The 17,671-nt window shown below is 43.0% G+C and overlaps 1 protein-coding gene across 4 annotated transcripts in view; it reads left to right on the top strand.

The window, feature by feature from the left end:
* Window positions 1-17,671, top strand: part of bcl11bb (BCL11 transcription factor B b) — a 31,172-nt gene that overhangs the window by 3,106 nt on the left and 10,395 nt on the right. For 2 of the 4 annotated variants that reach the window (XM_018697909.2, XM_018697908.2), the window contains one exon: window positions 5,902-6,285. In XM_018697909.2, the coding sequence (XP_018553425.1) occupies window positions 5,902-6,285 (384 nt within the window). Of the gene's footprint in view, window positions 1-5,552; window positions 5,768-5,901; window positions 6,286-17,671 lie in introns of those variants that run through there. The other 2 variants (XM_051071982.1, XM_018697910.2) reach the window with 2 other exon arrangements.

The raw sequence follows: 17,671 nt of genomic DNA, 5'->3' as shown, positions 1-17,671 counted from the left end.
AAACTGCATTCAAATGCCTCCTGGATGCATCTGCTCTTGCCTGAAGCTTTTAATGACTGATTTTTTAGAGATCCCTTTTAATCACTGCTGACCTGTCTGTAGAGACTTGAAAGTGTCAAACAACAACTAAAGTTGAGATATTCGCAAGCGTCGGCAGACCTTTGATGTTCAGCTCGATCAGGCAGGAGTCAGTGTTGTGCTAAAGTGGCTGTTAGAGCACGTACAGTAGGATGCTGCAAAGCTGGGCCATCTGGAGGGCCTGAATCTCGTCCTACCTGTTCTCTCACATGATACACGCTGCTTGTTGAACTGTGGCCTCAAGCAGCAACAATGACCTGAGAGGGATAAATGAAAGATTAAGTAAGGACTGGACTTGCAGGTATTTTTTTTTCACCTGAAAAGCCTTTAAGGAGGTCAAATGCAACACCAAAACTGGACTTTGAACAGATATGTGAAAAATCATTATTATTTCATTCCAGTTGTCCTCCCTCTGCAAGAACAATGTGTGTCTGTAAGTGAATGTGTGCAAAGATGCACTTGTATTTGCACAGAACACCTCAGCCATGTTTACCATACACAGGATATCTTAATTACAGTACCACATTTGTAGCTGTGATGGATGAAAGGCTTTTAATGTGCCTGTCATTCAGTGTCTGGGGGCTACATGTCGCTTTGGGCTGTTTCCTTAAGCTGGGTGGGTCTGGAGAGGACCAGGATCACACCTTAGGCTGTAGGATCTGAGGAGCGCTGGGGGAAAACCAAACTGTAATTTGATTGAGTCAACATATAATGAGAGCTTAGCATATGTAAAGCTACAGAACATCTCAGGAACTGATTAAAAACAAACGAGTGGATTTTGTTTATCTTTAATATTTTTAATGTGACCTCGTCATTGGGTCGCCCTGGTCTCACGGTTGGACAAGATTTCAGTATCAGCTGTCAAGACCAGTCACAAGGTATCTCCTTACACAAGTAATAATATGAAGTTTCTGCAGGGTGCCAGCATATATCAACCACATGTCAGATCAGGGGTTACTGAGTGTAACTGAGCACAGCAGCATCGTGCCCTGCAGCCATGGGCCTATAGGTCATGCTCTACTTGGGAGCAGAGAGAACCTGAATATCAGCATATTTCTGGACAGGCTTTTAGTGGAAGACTATGTACTGGAAATCTACTCGCCAGGCCAGACATCAAGAGGGACGTACGTAAGTAAGCATAACCGCCATGAATGCAGGCAATGCACAAGTGTGCGCCAAGGAAAGCAGAAACACTCACACACATAGACTCAGCATATACTGTAAAAATGAACACAACCATTGCTCTCAAAATGCACGTAAACTGTACATGTTCCCACGCAAACAAATCACATGTAACAACCTATTCTGTCTGAGGAGAATTTGACCTTCAGTTTAAAGTTCATCCTTTGTTTAATTAAGAATCTTGCAGGGGGAAAAAAAGGCAAACACCCCTTCTGGGCTTTTTGAAACTGTTTCAGTCAATGATTCAGCTTGGAGTCACATCCATGACAAAGAGAGACATATCATAGGAATATCCTTATGAATTACTCACACATTAACATGGAACGACTGGTGTTTAGCATCACAGGCCTCCCTCGTTTCAGAAACCGGCAATTGTTTGCAATCTAATATCAGCATTATTACAGCGAATTGTTTTCTGGATCCAGCCATGGAAACGCCTCGTGATAACTGGTTTACTCTCAGAATTGGCATGCTACTTGTGAAACAGTTAATGTTTTCTTCTTTATTTGCACCATATGGCTGTCAAATGCTAGAGAGAAACCAACCGTATACGCACTGCAACACCACAGTAAATATTCACACACATTGTGGTAAGCGGATGATAATCTCACAGGAGATGATTGGTGAACGATTTATGATTTACTACGAGGCATTGCAGTCTGTTCTCAGATTTTATTTATATATTTCAATACTATTGAGCACATTTAATCAATTTTGCAATGCTATAAAGCTTCTTTTTACTATTATTATTATATCTCTAAAATCGTTTGGCAAATTTGATTTATACCGACGAATGTCATGCCTCATAGCTTACAAGTCATTTATAGCGATTTAGTGACAAGTCACAGTCAGCTGCAGAGCCGTATTTTGCTCACTTTCAGGCTGATAATCTAAGATTTATGATAAGAAATGAGACTGCTACAGATTAAATGGTGATAAGATAATGAAACACACAGGCCTGGCCTTACACAACGCACACTGTTGCAGCTTTCCTTGGCAATCGCAGCCGAGAAAAAGGGATAGGCTAAGCGAGGCCGCTTGTTGTTTGAATTTTTGATTGCAACCATCTGCAATGTTGCTGGTGTCATTTATTTTCAATGACAGCGTGAATCTTACCCGACTTTCCCCTGTGGGGTTTACACATGTGTGATCGTGTGTGTGTGTGTGTGAGTGCGTGTGTTTTTAGCTCAGCAAATGGAAGGGGGAAAACAAAGAAAGAGAGACAGGTCTGAACCCATACAGTGTGGTCGACTGTCATACGAGTGCCCCTGGCCTTACTCTGCCTTTTACCAGCAGAACAGAGTGTGCAGCTGGTATTAAAATGTTGTGTAAGGTCAGAACTCCAACGGAAAATAGTTTCACGGCTTTCTGTTAACGCCGCTCGGGAGAATCTCGTTGTATCATAACCTGTCATTAAATAAAAACAAATGTTTCACATCACAGCAAAATGCCATTTTCTCTGCTTCTTATTCAACGTAGGGCAGAGCAGAACTTGTCAAACCATGTTGTAAATTTTTCTTCACCTTCACCTCAGGCACAAAGAAACAACAAAAAGAGTCATCACTGAGACATAAGAGTATATAAGGACAGACACAATAATTAGGTATTAGAGGGATTTATCGAGGCAATTAATGTCAGAGGACGTGGCAGAAACCCACAGTGCTATATGCACTCTGGCATGTTTTACCCACCAAGCTTGTTTTACCTGGATACTACTGTGAAAAACACTGACGAGGACATCGCATTAACAGTATCATGTAACAATTTTGACAGTAAAATTACAATGCAGCTGTTACCGAAGTGTATGGCAAACATTTTACTGATTGGAATTTTTAAAAAAAATCTCAGCTGCAAATGAAACAGTTCATCGCCTTGGACAACATTGTTTCATCATTAAGTAGTTTCTGGCCAGGCGTTTGAATATTTTTCGGCCTTTTACACAAATGGAAATATTGGTGAAAGAGGCCCATTGTCTTCAGCTGTGTCTCCCATCTGGTACATATTGTGCAGTGGCAGTGTGCAGCGGCAGCAGGCAGCAGGCAGCAGCAGTGGAGTGACTAACTGACTCTCTCCTCATCAAACTGATAGGGGGTGCTCTAAGGCTGCCTGACTTAACTCACACTTGATAAGGCAGAGTAGCAGGACTGTCATTGGGTGAATATAGCTCCGCATATGTGTGTGTGTGTGTGTGTATGTAAGAGAAAGTCAGAGAGAGCAAGAGAGAGAAATAAAGTATGTGCGGTGTCGTGTTAGACAGCTGGGTTTCATTCCTATCATCACGCTTTCTCAACGATGGCATGTTTGACAGTACGTCTGCTATGCTCCCTTACCTATCAAGTATGTTCCTCTCACATAGGAGTTTATACAGAGGAATTAGACACTGTCTGTCATGATGATAGGCTACATTAGAGTGTTTTTCTTTCGTGTGTATGTTTCCATTTCAGTGTGTTTGTGTCCATGGTTGATTTTTTTTTTTCTTCCCCACAAGCATTCCATGCTCGGTTCCTTCTTGCACATGTGTTTTTCTCACACAGGTGAGCCTCGGGAAAGATGAGTGAGCGGGTTTCAGAAAGGGGTGCGGTTTTTAGAAGCTGTCCGACTGATATTCCAGTGGCATAGTGACAGTGCCAACGCCTGCTAATTTACTGCCTTCTGCCCCCAGGCCTTGTTACTCATCCATAGGTTAACAAACAGGCCCTACTCCACTCGTCTCTGATGGGGAGAAAGTCAAGTTCAAATGTCCAGGTGTCTGTCAGCTCGTTGACTTGATGCTGTCTTCTTTTTTTTTTTTTGCTCATGAGGATCTGGGTCTCATGCCACCTGTCTCGCTTTCACAGGCAGATATGAGAGCACGCCATATTGTTAGCAGATATATCTCTTGCACGGTCCTACTTATATGCATCGCACATATGCATACGTGCACGGTTACATGGCGTGTGCGAGCACTATGGAACATTGCTTCATGTGAATTATGGTCACAAGCTGTGAACTGTAGGTAAATATGTGTTTGTGTTCCTTCTTTGCCGCCAAAGATTATGAGATGGAAATTATTTGGCAGGCATCCAGGAACCCATCGCCATTTAGAGAAAAGATATTTGGCACCGGATCATCACTCCAGGGCGAAGTGAGTGGACTGGAACATGTGTGTATGTGCGTGTATGTGTGGGTGGGTGGGTGCTCGGGTAAGATGGGGGTAGGTGGTGGTGATGGGGGGGGCGTGGGGGGTAGGAGGGTGTATTCACAGTTGCAAGGGAATATTTGCAAATATTAAATCCCGGTATAAATGCGCATGATATTCAGCCGGAGCTCTGCCTGGGTTTAACGGTTATGATTGGGAGTTTAGAGGAGCAACGCCTCCCTGACAGTTTGAGATAGGCGATAAGAGAGTTTAGGATCCCTGCTCTGATAACTGCACACCAAGACACAGCGCGCGCACAAACCAGCCCACACCCTCTTTGTCTAATCTTTGCAATTATTAGGGTGTCATGTTTGGGAAAAGAGAGAGAGAGAGAGACGGAGAAGAGAGACAGAGGGAGAAAGGAGGTGGTGGTGGTGGTTGGGGGGGCCAGGGGGAGGCTGGGAGGGGAGGGGGATGCAGGTGCTAAAAGTGGAGGAGCTAGCCGAGATAGACAGGCGCTGCTATGCTCCTCTCCCAGGCATCAACATCTCTCCCTGGGTACCCACTCGCTCAGACGCCCCTTAAGTCTCTGGAGTTTCAGGTTTCCTCCGGGCTTTTTAGAAGAGGACACATTTTCATACTGGTACATCGGGGTGGTGTTTAAAAAAAAAAAAAAAAAGGAGGTTGTCCATGAGGGATTTACGTTAAGCTGAGGGAGTCAGTCTCTGCCATAGGGGAGGAGGGAGGGAAGAATGTGTAATGGTTATTAATGACCGTGTCAGATCTGTGAAGAATGAGATTTACTCTCTTAACAGGACCCCGGGTTTGGCTTTATAGATTTTCTGTCTGTGGAGAATACAGTGTTCGAACTCACCTGTGTGCTGCTTCCATTCATGTGCCGCACACACACTAAGACGTCTTACTGTTTTTTTTTTCTCCATCTCATTTTTCTTTTCTTATTCTGTGATACACACAAACACCAAAACACACACACACACAGACACACACGCAATTTCTGGTGGATGTGGCCTCCGCTGTGCTACACTTTGTTCTGCACAAGCTGGGGCTCCCACGTGGTGAAGGCAGCCGTCTAGCTATGACAGCTTAGTGCAGCGAGGGCCCTCACCGGAAACCCAGCCTGTACTGTGAGATGAATAGCTTCCTGGCCACACAGAAATACACAGGCAGATACACACACAGACACACACACACACATATACATACAGTGTACGCACTGGGTCCCACCCACGCAGATCTCTCACGGATAAGCTGCGCAGGTGTTTGTCTAGGCGAAGCAGGTTTACAGCGGCGTTGTTTTATGCCATGAAAGTGACACAGTTGTGAGCGTAATGATCATCTCGTGTGGTAGGGAGAGATGGCTTTTATCAGGTAATGTCATCGGGAATAACTAAACCTCATTGCGTATTTTTTCTCCGCCTGTCTCTCACTGTCTCTCTTCTTGCTCTTTTTTTAAAACAACCACTGATGGCACATTTTACCTTCCTCTTCCCTTTTTGTTGCAGCAGAGGCCAATCATGATTCAGGGGCGGGATCTCCATCTCCAGAGCCATCAACCCCCAGCCCTCGGAGGGTGGGTCCAGGGGAGCATGATCTGCTGACCTGCGGCCAGTGCCAGACCAACTTCCCCCTGGGCGATATCCTGGTCTTCATCGAGCACAAGCGCCGTCTGTGCCGGGGCCCCGGGAGCGGACCAGGCTCTTTCTCCAAGCCTGGGGAGAGCGGCGGGATCGCGGGCATTCCCATTTCTCCCAGGGCCAGGTCACTGGAGCTTGGTAGAGGGTCCATTCCGGTGGAGGTGGGCGTCCAGGTGACCCCCGGAGGAGAAGAGGATGAGGAGAGGAGGCTGACGCCGGCCAAGGGAATCTGCCCCAAACAGGAGAGAGGAGGTATGGAGACTGGAACACACTGTAGGAGGATGCAATTACAAGAACCAATATGCAGCTTCATTATAAACACACAGTCTGAGGAGAGCTCTCTTGACAGTAAAGACACACATAGGTGCAAAAAACATGTACTCACACACACACACACACACACACACACACACACACACACACACACACACAAGCACTCATCTCTCACCTGTCCAAGACAGATAGCTCTCTTTAAAGAATCCCAGCTGCTTGTTATTTTGACAGTGGCCTTCAGGAGGGATTAATGTAGCCTGGGATGATTTCATTAGAGTGAGTGAGAGCTGCACTGTGTGTCTATTCTGCTTGGTTCTAAGTAAAACATCACACACACGTATACACACACACAAAAAAAATCACACACACCAAACAAACACACACTGGCAGGCCTGAAGGACTTCTTCAGCTGAAACCAATTGTGAAAGGCGAGGAAGAAGGTGATAGAGGAGCCGCCCCCAGTGTGTCTGTGTGTGTGTGTGTGTGTGTGTGTGTGTGTGTGTGTGTATTTTTTTTTTTTTTTTTTTTTGCTTGTGTGACTGCACATCACGTGTCTGAAGCGTTTGTAAAGAAATCCTGCAGCATGTAAAAAAAAAAAAAAGGGGGTTAAGAAAGCTGATTAAAATTCATCTGTGTGCGTGGTGAGGAGAAGAGGATTAATAAAGAAGCAAGGCCGTTCATCTGGCTGAGATTGGAGGGGTGGGTGTGTGGTGGTGGAGGTTGGTTTGGGGGGGGGACTGTAGACTGCCAGCGCTGCAGGGAAACCAGTTCAAAGTTATCAGAGGAGACAGTCACCATCACACCCAAGAGCTGGGAAGGCTATCCAGGATTACACAGACTCCAGCAGACTAAGAGGGGACTTGGTTAGAGAAGGGAGACAACTGTGCTGTAAAAGTTACCAGCTAGAAGCACATATAAAGAGATTAGATGATTAACACAGACACTGGTCACCACAGAGTGTTAAACTACTACATCATAAAAAGTCTTCTGTAAACTGTAAAGGGGAGACTTTAATTTTATATCATGTTGTTACATGTGTCATTTTCTAAGATAGTCTTAAAATATAGAGCAGTACTCCAAAATAAAAACTGAGACTGTATAGTGTGATTACAGTGTCGCATCTTTCATTCATGTGTCAGAGTGACACATTGACATATTTTAATTATTAAAAAAACGTTTCACACAACTGTCACCACACATCCAAATCTACAGAGTGGTTATACTGGTTTGTACGAGCAGTGGTAGACTAGGAGAGTCGATGTAAAAAGTGTGAGTGTAGACTTTATGTAGATGCCATGACAAACAGGCTCTTGGGTTTTTGGGTTCACAGCAGGTGCACAATTTTTTAAATTACATTTGTGTGGTAAAAATTTCAATTTTGTTACCAAACTTGATCAGGTTCAGTAACACCACAATCACAGGAGAGAGCTTTATGTTTTGTTAGTGTTTACAAGTGTATTAGAAGAAGTTTTCAATTGTCTGGTCTGTGAGATATTGCAAAACATTTTGAAAAAAAAAAAAAAGGCCTGGGACACAGACTATACATTTGCACATTTTGTTCATTTCAGAATCAAAGTTGGTGTAGACATCTTTTGTCATCACTGTTTCTGTGTGTGGCCAGCAGCTGTGTGTGGTCACCATCTTTAGCAGTGGGAAAAAAAATTTGGTGAAGGAGATCACAAACAAAATGTGACAGCACGGTTTTAGATGTCACTGCTAATTTCAGAAAATAAAAAAAGCATGGGCATTATTTTGTGGAGTCACAGACATTTTCTCAGGAGAAAACATATTGATTGTAAAAGTAGGAATCTACATTCAGTCGATACGAGTCTACCAAACTGTAACGTGGGTTTTGTCAATTATCTAATGTTTCAGCCATACTTTGGAAATTTAATGAGTTGTGCAACCTTTAGCAGCAACCCACCTAGAAGCCCAGATGCAGCAGAAACATAAAAACATGGAACTCATTTGGAGGCTTATGCAATGAAAAAGACTCGGTGCGTTTTACATTGCATTTTGTCTGGTAGGTGGTCAGAGGAAAAACAGTTAGGCAGAGGTAGCGAGTGAGTCAGCCTGCTCGAGCGGCAGTCAGTTAGTCACTCAGACAGACAGACAGTCTTATCACTAAGAGAACAGGACATGAAAGCACTCGAAGCCCCAAATGAAAGAGAGGAGGAGAGCTTTGTTCAACACATTAGATTGCCACTCAAGGCAGTCTCAAGTTTCAACCAAATTAGATTACATTATTAGGTCTAATTAAGTCCAAAGTGTTAGCTGCACACACATTCTCCCAGACACACACACACACACACACACACACATAAGGAAATATCATCACATTTGCTGGCATGTGGTACTGAGAACTTTGCTGCCAGAGCACACACAAATATTTGCAGCACGAGTGAAAGAAAATGAGAATATGTATGAGAATATGTGTCAAACTTACACACACGTAAGAATAGAAATGTACGTGCATACATAATGTACAATAGTGTGCATGAAACGCTCATGCTGTATACATAACCCTTAACCCTCTCCTCTCCTGGATTGTTTTTTTTTTTCACCTGGTTGTGTTTTATAACATCCTGTCTGGCCTCTTTGTCTGTCAGCCTGCTTGCTTAAAATGCAAACATGGTGCAAGGCTAGCAGATTCAACCCCAAAAGGTGCAAACACACCCCACACAAACACACACACACACACACACACACGCACATGCAAGCACATGCACATTCTTTCGTACACATGGTGTAGATGAAAAATGGCCCTTCTGTGCCCTGTTTTTTTTTTCCTGAGTTTCTCTTGCTGATGCATGCATTCTGTGTGTGTATGTGTGGGCTTTGTCAGAGTATTTTAATATGTGCGCGCGCTTTGTATGAATTTGTGTATGAGTATGTGTGTGCGCGCGCTTGTGGTGTCTGTGAAGAATGATGCGTGTCATCAGGCAAGCGAGAGGTTGTCGCTAGGGGAGCGTTACCGTGCTAAGACGACCCTGGCCCTGCTTTGAACTCCTCCTAGGACGGCTGCCGGGCCCCCTCGGAGCACTTTAAGACATCCAGTACATAAGGGCGAAGTCACATCATGACAACATCTCCCTCTCTTTCTCTCTTTCTCTCTCTCTCTCTCTCTCTCACAAACACTGTGTATCAAGATCACACAGTAAATATTTCATGAGCCGATGTGAGCGACAGCGACATCCTCAAACATCTCTCTCTGTTTTTCTCTCTGTCCACCTCTGATCTCTTCGCTGTCATGTTTGTGGGCAACACAGTCATATCACTATATTAGGCTGAAGATTTTTGCTCTGCTTCGTTGTGTTTTTTTTAGGTGGGAAGCAGCTTACCAGCTCGATGTGATACCGATACTGGGGTTCTTAACTGAAACAAAGAGGCACTGGATTTGTGATCAAAGACATTAAATGAGATACTCGCTACTTTAGAACTGTCACACCTACATGCACAAAATCTTTGTGGGTGTGAAAGTGTGCTACAGAGTGCAGGAGCATTTTAAAGTGATAAAATCAGTTTTTGTTCTCGAGCTAATGGGCAATGTGGGATTTTTTTAAAACCTTAAATGAGTAATAGTGGTTTCAGGATGATAACCTATGCTGTAAACTACAAAACAAATTAAAGGTAGCAATGATCTTTGCCCAAAGAGGTCAAATATGCAATGTTTGACACTTGTTTCACTGCTTCTTACTAAATAACTGTGACATCCCTGTTTCCACACCTCTCCACCGGTATGGATTTGAAGGTGTCTCTCTCCTGTCTTCTTCTCTCTCTCCGTCCCCCCCCCCCATCTTTTTTTTTTTTTTGCCCCACCACCCAATGCTCCTTTAATCACCTGGCTTGCTCTCATTTCCATATTAAATAGGCTTTAATCATGAAAAGCAATCAGGCTTTTGCATATTCATACCTTCCCCTGTACGCCGGCTTCCCTGTCTCGCTCCAGTGCCAAGCAGCCAGTAATCAGTAGGCAGGCGGCGTAATGCCATAGCCCCGGCCCATCGCATGAAAACACACACACTGCGTGAGTTAGAAATAACTTCACATGCTACTTACGTATTATCTCTACTCCAAGAGAGAGAGAGATAGAAAGGAGAGGGAGAGGGGTAGAGATAAAAAAAGAAAGATGGCGAGACTGATCCCTGATTTGAGCTGCGAATATTTGTACAGAGGCTCAAGGAAAAGTCGATTTGCATAATGACTTTGTAGTTTTGCATTAATCACATTTGCATATGAAAATGCGTTAATTACTCCTGATGATTTTTTTTTAAAACTTGCTTCATTTGATGTCCAAGCTCTGGGGTTGTGATTAGGGGTTACATGGTGGCAGTTGTGTAGGTGGTGTGTGTGTGTGTGTGTGTGTGTGTGCATGTGTACCCTCATGCATGTATGTGTGTGTGTGTGTGTGTGTGCCCGCAAGTGTGTCTCATGTGTGTTTCTGGTGCAGCCTGTGTGTGTTTATGTGTTCTTACATGAGTGTTTTGAATGCTCGCCAAGGAATTTATCTTGTGTCTGCTGTTAGGCATGTGTGTCTATTTTCATTTTTTCATTTGCCTGTTTGTGTGTGTGTGAGAGAGAGAGAGTGTGTGTGCATTTCCCAGTTTGAGTGGCAAATATTTCCTTATTCGTCTGTGGGAAAAAAAGAGGAGTACACTCCTTCCGTCACTGCATAACATGAACACACACTCATTCATGACACAGTCTCTCCATCTTGTGTGTGTTTCTTTTTTTTCTCCCAGTTTTAAGTTGCAGTAGTAGAAAAGAAAAAGAGAAAGTGAGAAAAAAGATGTAGTGATATTAGAGTTATCTATATTCTCCATGCTCCATACAGTCAACATTGTAGATTAGTAGACTTTATACAATACCATTCTTACAAATAGAATAGTGGATACTCTTTTTAGAATTTAGAGGACTGACTGGATTTTATTTTGAAAAACCTTTACACAAACCTTAAAGCAAGTATGCAATTGTATCTATATAACTACATGTCCCTGTGCAGAGTGCTGCATGTGACTCACTCTTTACAAGCAACTACAGTAACCACTGCACAGCCACTTGTAGACAGGCATTGGCTGAATCTAAAAGAGGAATAATTTACCACACAGAAATGTGTTTATCTGTCAGAGTAATTTCTAAACTTTAATGTTTAATTTCTGACAAATCAATGAAAGACTGTGCAACATGTTTTGCTGTTTCTCTCTAGATTTGCACATGATGCAGTGATGGCGATCCTGTGGAAACACACAACAAAAGAGAGCTTTTGTGTTAACTTAAAAAGTGATGTAAAATAATTAAATATGCCTATTTGCAGTCAAATCCATCATTTATATGTCCCTGTATGAGCATTTGGGTTCACTGTGTGTGTGCATGTGTGGGGATGTGTGTGTGTGTGTGTATGTGCAATTACAGTATACATATTCTTGCCTGTGTATGGGGCCCTAGTGTTGTTGGCCCATAACACTGCACCTCAGACAGGACCACCCCAGGGGCTGTCTGACTCTGCTTGTGTCTGTCTGCTATATCCAGCAGGGTCAACTAGGTCTATAACGGAGCTGCTAAAATGGCACAGCTGCACATGCACACTGCCACAGCCACCTGACACACACACACACACACACACACACACAGAGAGAGAGAGAGTTAGAAATGTACATTAACACATTTATGCAGAATAACCAAACATGCATGCTGGAGTACACACAGGCAGACACAGATAAGAGCCACACACACACACACACACACACACACACACACACTTACATGCACACACAAAACATATGTGCATGCAGGAATGCATACAATGGCTCCCATCTCACATTAGGGCCTGCATCTCCCACCAAACACACTCATGCACACACAGACACACACCACATACACACACAGCTTAAAGGCTCCCACATGAAGGCATCAAACGCTCCACAGCCAGCTTTATGGCACTCATATGGCAGCAGATTTGATATTTTCCTACCACAGCGGGGGAATAAAACTCGCCACTAATTTGGACTGCGAGCGCCACCGCTAACTTTCAGCATGTGCCGACTGACTGTGTCTTCCAGATGTGTGGACTCTTTGCTCCTTAACAGCCTTACTTAAGAGGCATTAGAAACCTCACACCCCGTCCCTGCTACGCATGGAGAGTGATGATGGCGCTTTGGTATTCAACACAAACACGCTGCTTTGTGTGCGGAGCTTTGAGTGAAGTGCTGATGTGAACTTCATGGTCTCGTTACTATGGACCATAAGTTGTCTTGTGTCAGTGGGAATCTGTGAATGTGTTTATGTTCTTTGCATAAATAGCTATAATCAATGTAATTTGACTGCTGCACTGTAGTTATTTGAGCTACCTCTTGCATCTCCTCACTGTTTGCGACATGATGAGAACAGATAGCTTTCATCAGAGGAATTATGAATGTGTATGTACACTTTTCCGAATACACATACATGCAAGGACTTAAAGCGAGAACCTGCTGAGCAACTTGTACACCTTTCTCCTGCTCTGGAAACACTCCTCAGGACAGACATGCAGATAAAATCCTCATGTGTCTGTGTGTGTTCAGCTATTGTGCAGTCTGCCACACATTAGTGCAGAACATATAATACACCCCTTTCAGGAGTAAATGGGGAGATTTTCTGACCAGGGCGTTCACTCCCGCTTTTTTTCCCTCTCTATTGAAAAGTAGTGTGTGTTTGCCTTTTGGAGGAAAAGGGGGCTACCATTAGTATTTGTGAAAAAGGAAAAGCGATGGCGCTTATTAACCAGTCAGACAAGGGTAATCTAACTTGCTACACTGTTGTTGTTCCTTTTCCTCTTATCTTATTAGCGTCCTGCTCTGATTGGGTGGGATTGTGGGAGAAGAAAATGAGGAGACTGCGTTTATGGCTGTATTTTTTCCTTTTACAGGCTGCTTCACCGCAAGAGATATTGAAAGCCTTTCATGGTACACTTACGATTCCCCTTATTTCATCCACTTATTTGTCTTCAGCAATTACTCAGAGAGAGAACACTAGACACAGACAAACAAGTGATGAACATAGGCTGCTTTTATGTTGGTTTGTCACTTAACTATAAATCAGTGGTGTAACAGGAACAATATCTAGTTTACAAACAGCCTTCATACACATTGTACGACACAACATCCACAGTTTATATATTTATTGATAGTAGTAAAAGTTGTATAATTGGGGTTGGGGTTTGGGGGGTGCTAAAAAATTGCAAAAACTTAGAATTCATTTTTAATCTAATGCTATACAAAATTAGGAAAAGTAACACATTTTCTCACTTACCCAGTCATGCAGATAGATTTGGTTTAATTTGCCCAGGTTTTTTAGATATCCGTCTCGGGGATTTCTACCTCTGCTCCAACACAGGAGAGATGAAGGGAATTTCATTTGTAGTGATCAAACTTCTAAAACAAAAATTACATTAAAAAATTTTAATAGCAACATTTCATTCCAGAAACAGTATCCCTGTTACCAATAATAATCCACGGAACGAACTGTGAACAGTTTTTATGGGGGCTTTTTTTTTTTTTTTGGTAGAAAGTAGTTTGATTTCCAGTGAAATTTTTTAACAGCAAGGTCTGTGGATTATGTAGACTACCAGGGACATTTCATATGGAAACACAAACACTGATGTTGAATATCTCAGACATTTTTTTTCAATGCTGCGAGCACAGCAGAAATATATGGATGGGCTGAGGCAAGTAAACCTGAGCAAATGAAACCAGAAGTATTTGCATGGTTACAGTTTTTATATTTTGGGTGGACAGACCCTTTAAATGAAAGGACACTTACAATTTTCCACCAGCTTTTATTCATTATGAATATGTTTTTAATTAACTTGTATTACCTTTTACATTCATTTTAGCCCATAAAACCGATACTGCCATCTACAAGTAAAAAGGAAGAAACATCTGCTCTCTTCTGTGTCTTGGATGAAAGAGGGCTTGCACTGTCATGTCCATAGATGGCATTGCAGACAGAGGAGTTAACTGCTCAAGGTTAAGGGGCTATGCTCTCCGTGTGTACTGGTGTAATTCATACTTTTTCCAGAAAGCCCTCTTCTCTGTGTCTGTCTTTCCCAGAGCAAAACAGAGCAAGCCAAAATGAAATAAAGCCTAAGATGTTATCAGGGTGATTGGTGCCAGCGGAGCTTGTCTGGGCCTGTGGTCTGGCGGGGCAGCGCTGGCCCGTACCAGTGCTTGTATATGTGTGGGTGTGAGTGTGTTTTTTGTGTGTGTGTGTCCTAAAGGCACTGGATAGATGAAAGCTTTCTTTAACCATAAGCTATGCAGGAGCCGTGCCAGGAGCAGGAAATGTATCAGCGTGATAACAGCCAGAAAGACAGAGAGAAAACGAGAAAGAGAAAGAAAGAAATGAGAGGGAGAGAGAGAGAGAGACAGAGGGAGAGGCCACACGGAACCCACAGGGGGAGGCCTGGGGCCAAACTTAGGCCCATCACACACACTCACATGTCACTTCTTAAATATGTGCTGGGTGTGTACGTTGAGAGACAAATCTATGTACAGTACATGTGTGTGTATGGGTGTGTGTGGAGCGTTTGAGGACAGTGCAAGCCAAGAGACAGATTGACACACCTGAGTATGTTCTGGAACGCATAAGAGTGAGAGAACAGAATTCACCTGAAGACATGACCGTTCCAGTGCAAATAATGTTGCGCCGCTGGCCTTCATATTAGCATAAAACCTTATAGACAAGAGAGATAGATCAACAGATAGAAAGAACACAAAGAGATAGGGACAGTCTCACATTGCCTTATTGCACATACAAGTTCAAACAGACTATTTTTGGTACATTCAATCACCATTTTAATTCAAAGATCATTTATTAGATTTTTTTTTGTTCATTTGATCAATAGTTTGAAGGTCTCACATTTACCAGAACATTATAACAAGGTGAAAATTGATCTAGAGCCTACAGATGAAATGATTTAAAGATTAACATTTAGTGGAATATGTGCTCTCGCTGAGAGTTACAAAAGATGATCAATACCAATCTCATATTATGGGCGCAAATATGAAGCTACAGCCAGCGGGCAGTTAGCTTAGCTTAGCACAAAGATTGGAAACACTTGGGAACAGTAGCTAGACTCTGTCCAAAGGTAACAAAACTGGCCTTTCAGCACCTCTAAAGCTCACTAATTAACATGTTGTATCTTGTTTGTTTAATCTGCAAGATTCCAGGAAGTTACTGCTTCGTGGCAAGAAATAGTCTACATAGAGTACGTAAACCGCTGTATAACCACAGTTTTTACCATTCCTCCACTTTCTTTTTTTCACATATCTAGCAGAGTAGCTGAATACAGAGAGATGAATACCTCTGGTCCATTTATATTTTTAACACTCTCCCCTTTTGTTGCTTCAGTTTACTAAGCTAACACTAATTAGGTAGCTTGCAAAATGGTGTCAAATGATGCAGCACCCCTTGTGCTCTCCCCGGCCTTGCAGGCTCTGCTTTGTGTTCAAACATGAGGAAAAAGCACTGTATCCACTCACCACCTTAAAGAGCCAGAATTAAATATTAAACCAGAGAAATTGTGGAGTAACAGTGAAATAGCTCATGAATGTTCAGGCTCTCTTTCCCAGTCACTGAAATGGACTGGATACCATTTTTTTTTGAAGCATGTGAGGGGCAAGTTTTATAGCGGGCTGATTGGGTTGGAAGGACTTGTGTGCTGCATTCAGGGCCACGGTGGTATTTTCCTGTGGGCTGCTAGTTAAGTGGGACTGGCTGCTTGGCTCCAATGGGCAGAAGCCAGCTGGGGACCATTACTACTGCTGAAAGAATATAGCACCCTGTCACAGAATGGTAGACCGAGATACGCACACTAAGCATGGGCATATGGATGCAAACACGTGAATAAAGTACATGCACATTGCCATATACACATATACACACACTGTACATCACAATCAGAGACACAAAAGCACGGTTTCCTGTTTTTTTCCTTTTCTTCTCTTTTTACACTCTTTGTCTCACTGACACACATACACACAGAGGTAAGGTGAACTGAAGGCATTCATATATATAAAGTGTGACATCACTGCTGAAGGTGCGGCCTTGCAGGAATTCACAAAAGGACACGTGCTTATCACAGGTTGAGATGAGCCTCTGTGTCCCTATGTGTAACGCTTTGCCTTTGTTTAACTTAATTCGTCAAGGATAAAAAAAAACCCCAACACATTTTCATTTTCTTAAAAAAACAACACAATACATTTCACGCACTGTTTGTATAAAATGATTGATCCAATGAAAAATTTAATAAACCCACAAAACAGAGTTCGCATGTCACTCATATGTCAAAGTCAATTTCCTATTCCCTGCCAGTGAATAGGAAATTGACTTTCTGGACAAAGTGAGAGTCCCTGAGGGGTATAACTGGAGCTCATTTGGATGTAAAACCTCGAACAAACATTGTGTGAGTCCACAAAGTCAGCCTCCATTTCATTGTCAAAGCAGCTTGAGTTTTTTGTCTTTTGATGCCATCACCTATCCAAATATTTAGCTTTTTTTTTTGTTCATCTGTTGCATCAGTGGGGACATTTTCCCTAAAATATTTCACCCACTAGTTATTCTGTTTATCAGTAGTAGATTTTTCCTTTAATTCATGCATGCTTGCACCCCTAGTAATGACGGCATTGCATCCTTTTTTCATTTCATGTCGTTTGTTTTCCCTGCTGCGTCATGGTAAAATGGGTAGGTGATGGAATGAGAGATTAAACTGCTTGTACTTCTATTGAAAATGGAAATGCAGGTGATAAAGAAAAAACAGAGCACACTTTTTCCTCTGCTCCCGTATTGCCTGTATTTCTCCTTTTTCCTCTTTCACTGTCTTCCCTTCTTATTTTCCCTTTCTCCCACCATCCTCACTCTCCCCCTTTCATCCTCTCTTCCATCTTGCTCCTCTCTCTCCCTCTCTTACGTCTTCTCGAAACCGCAAGCACGATTGAGTGTCATCCATTTGTCAGCGTCACATGATAGACAGCAGACCCTACAAGAGTGCACATACCCCCAAAAACACACACATACACACACACGTGTCCACACACACATACAGGCGCTGGGACCAGTTAGGGAGCTGATGGTGATGAGTCAGGCTTAGAGAAATGCCACAGAGAGCTTAGCTAATGCACTTTATGGAGCTCCCTTTTTCTTTTCGTTCTCTCTATCTTTTTTTGTCTATATCGGTCCCTTCTTCTCCCTCCCTCTTTCTCCCTCTTTGTCCTAGAAGCCGAGCCAAAAGTCATAGCTCTTCACTGACAGAGAGGTCTTTCCAGTTATTTTTCACAGTGCGTCCCCTGTGCCCTAGCTGGGATAGCTTGCCTCATGGCGGTAACGTGCT

Source organism: Lates calcarifer, linkage group LG7_1, assembly GCF_001640805.2.
Source record: "Lates calcarifer isolate ASB-BC8 linkage group LG7_1, TLL_Latcal_v3, whole genome shotgun sequence".
Taxonomy (NCBI): domain Eukaryota; kingdom Metazoa; phylum Chordata; class Actinopteri; family Centropomidae; genus Lates; species Lates calcarifer.
Note: the sequence above shows the minus strand (reverse complement) of the source record. Positions and strands in the feature narration are given on the sequence as shown.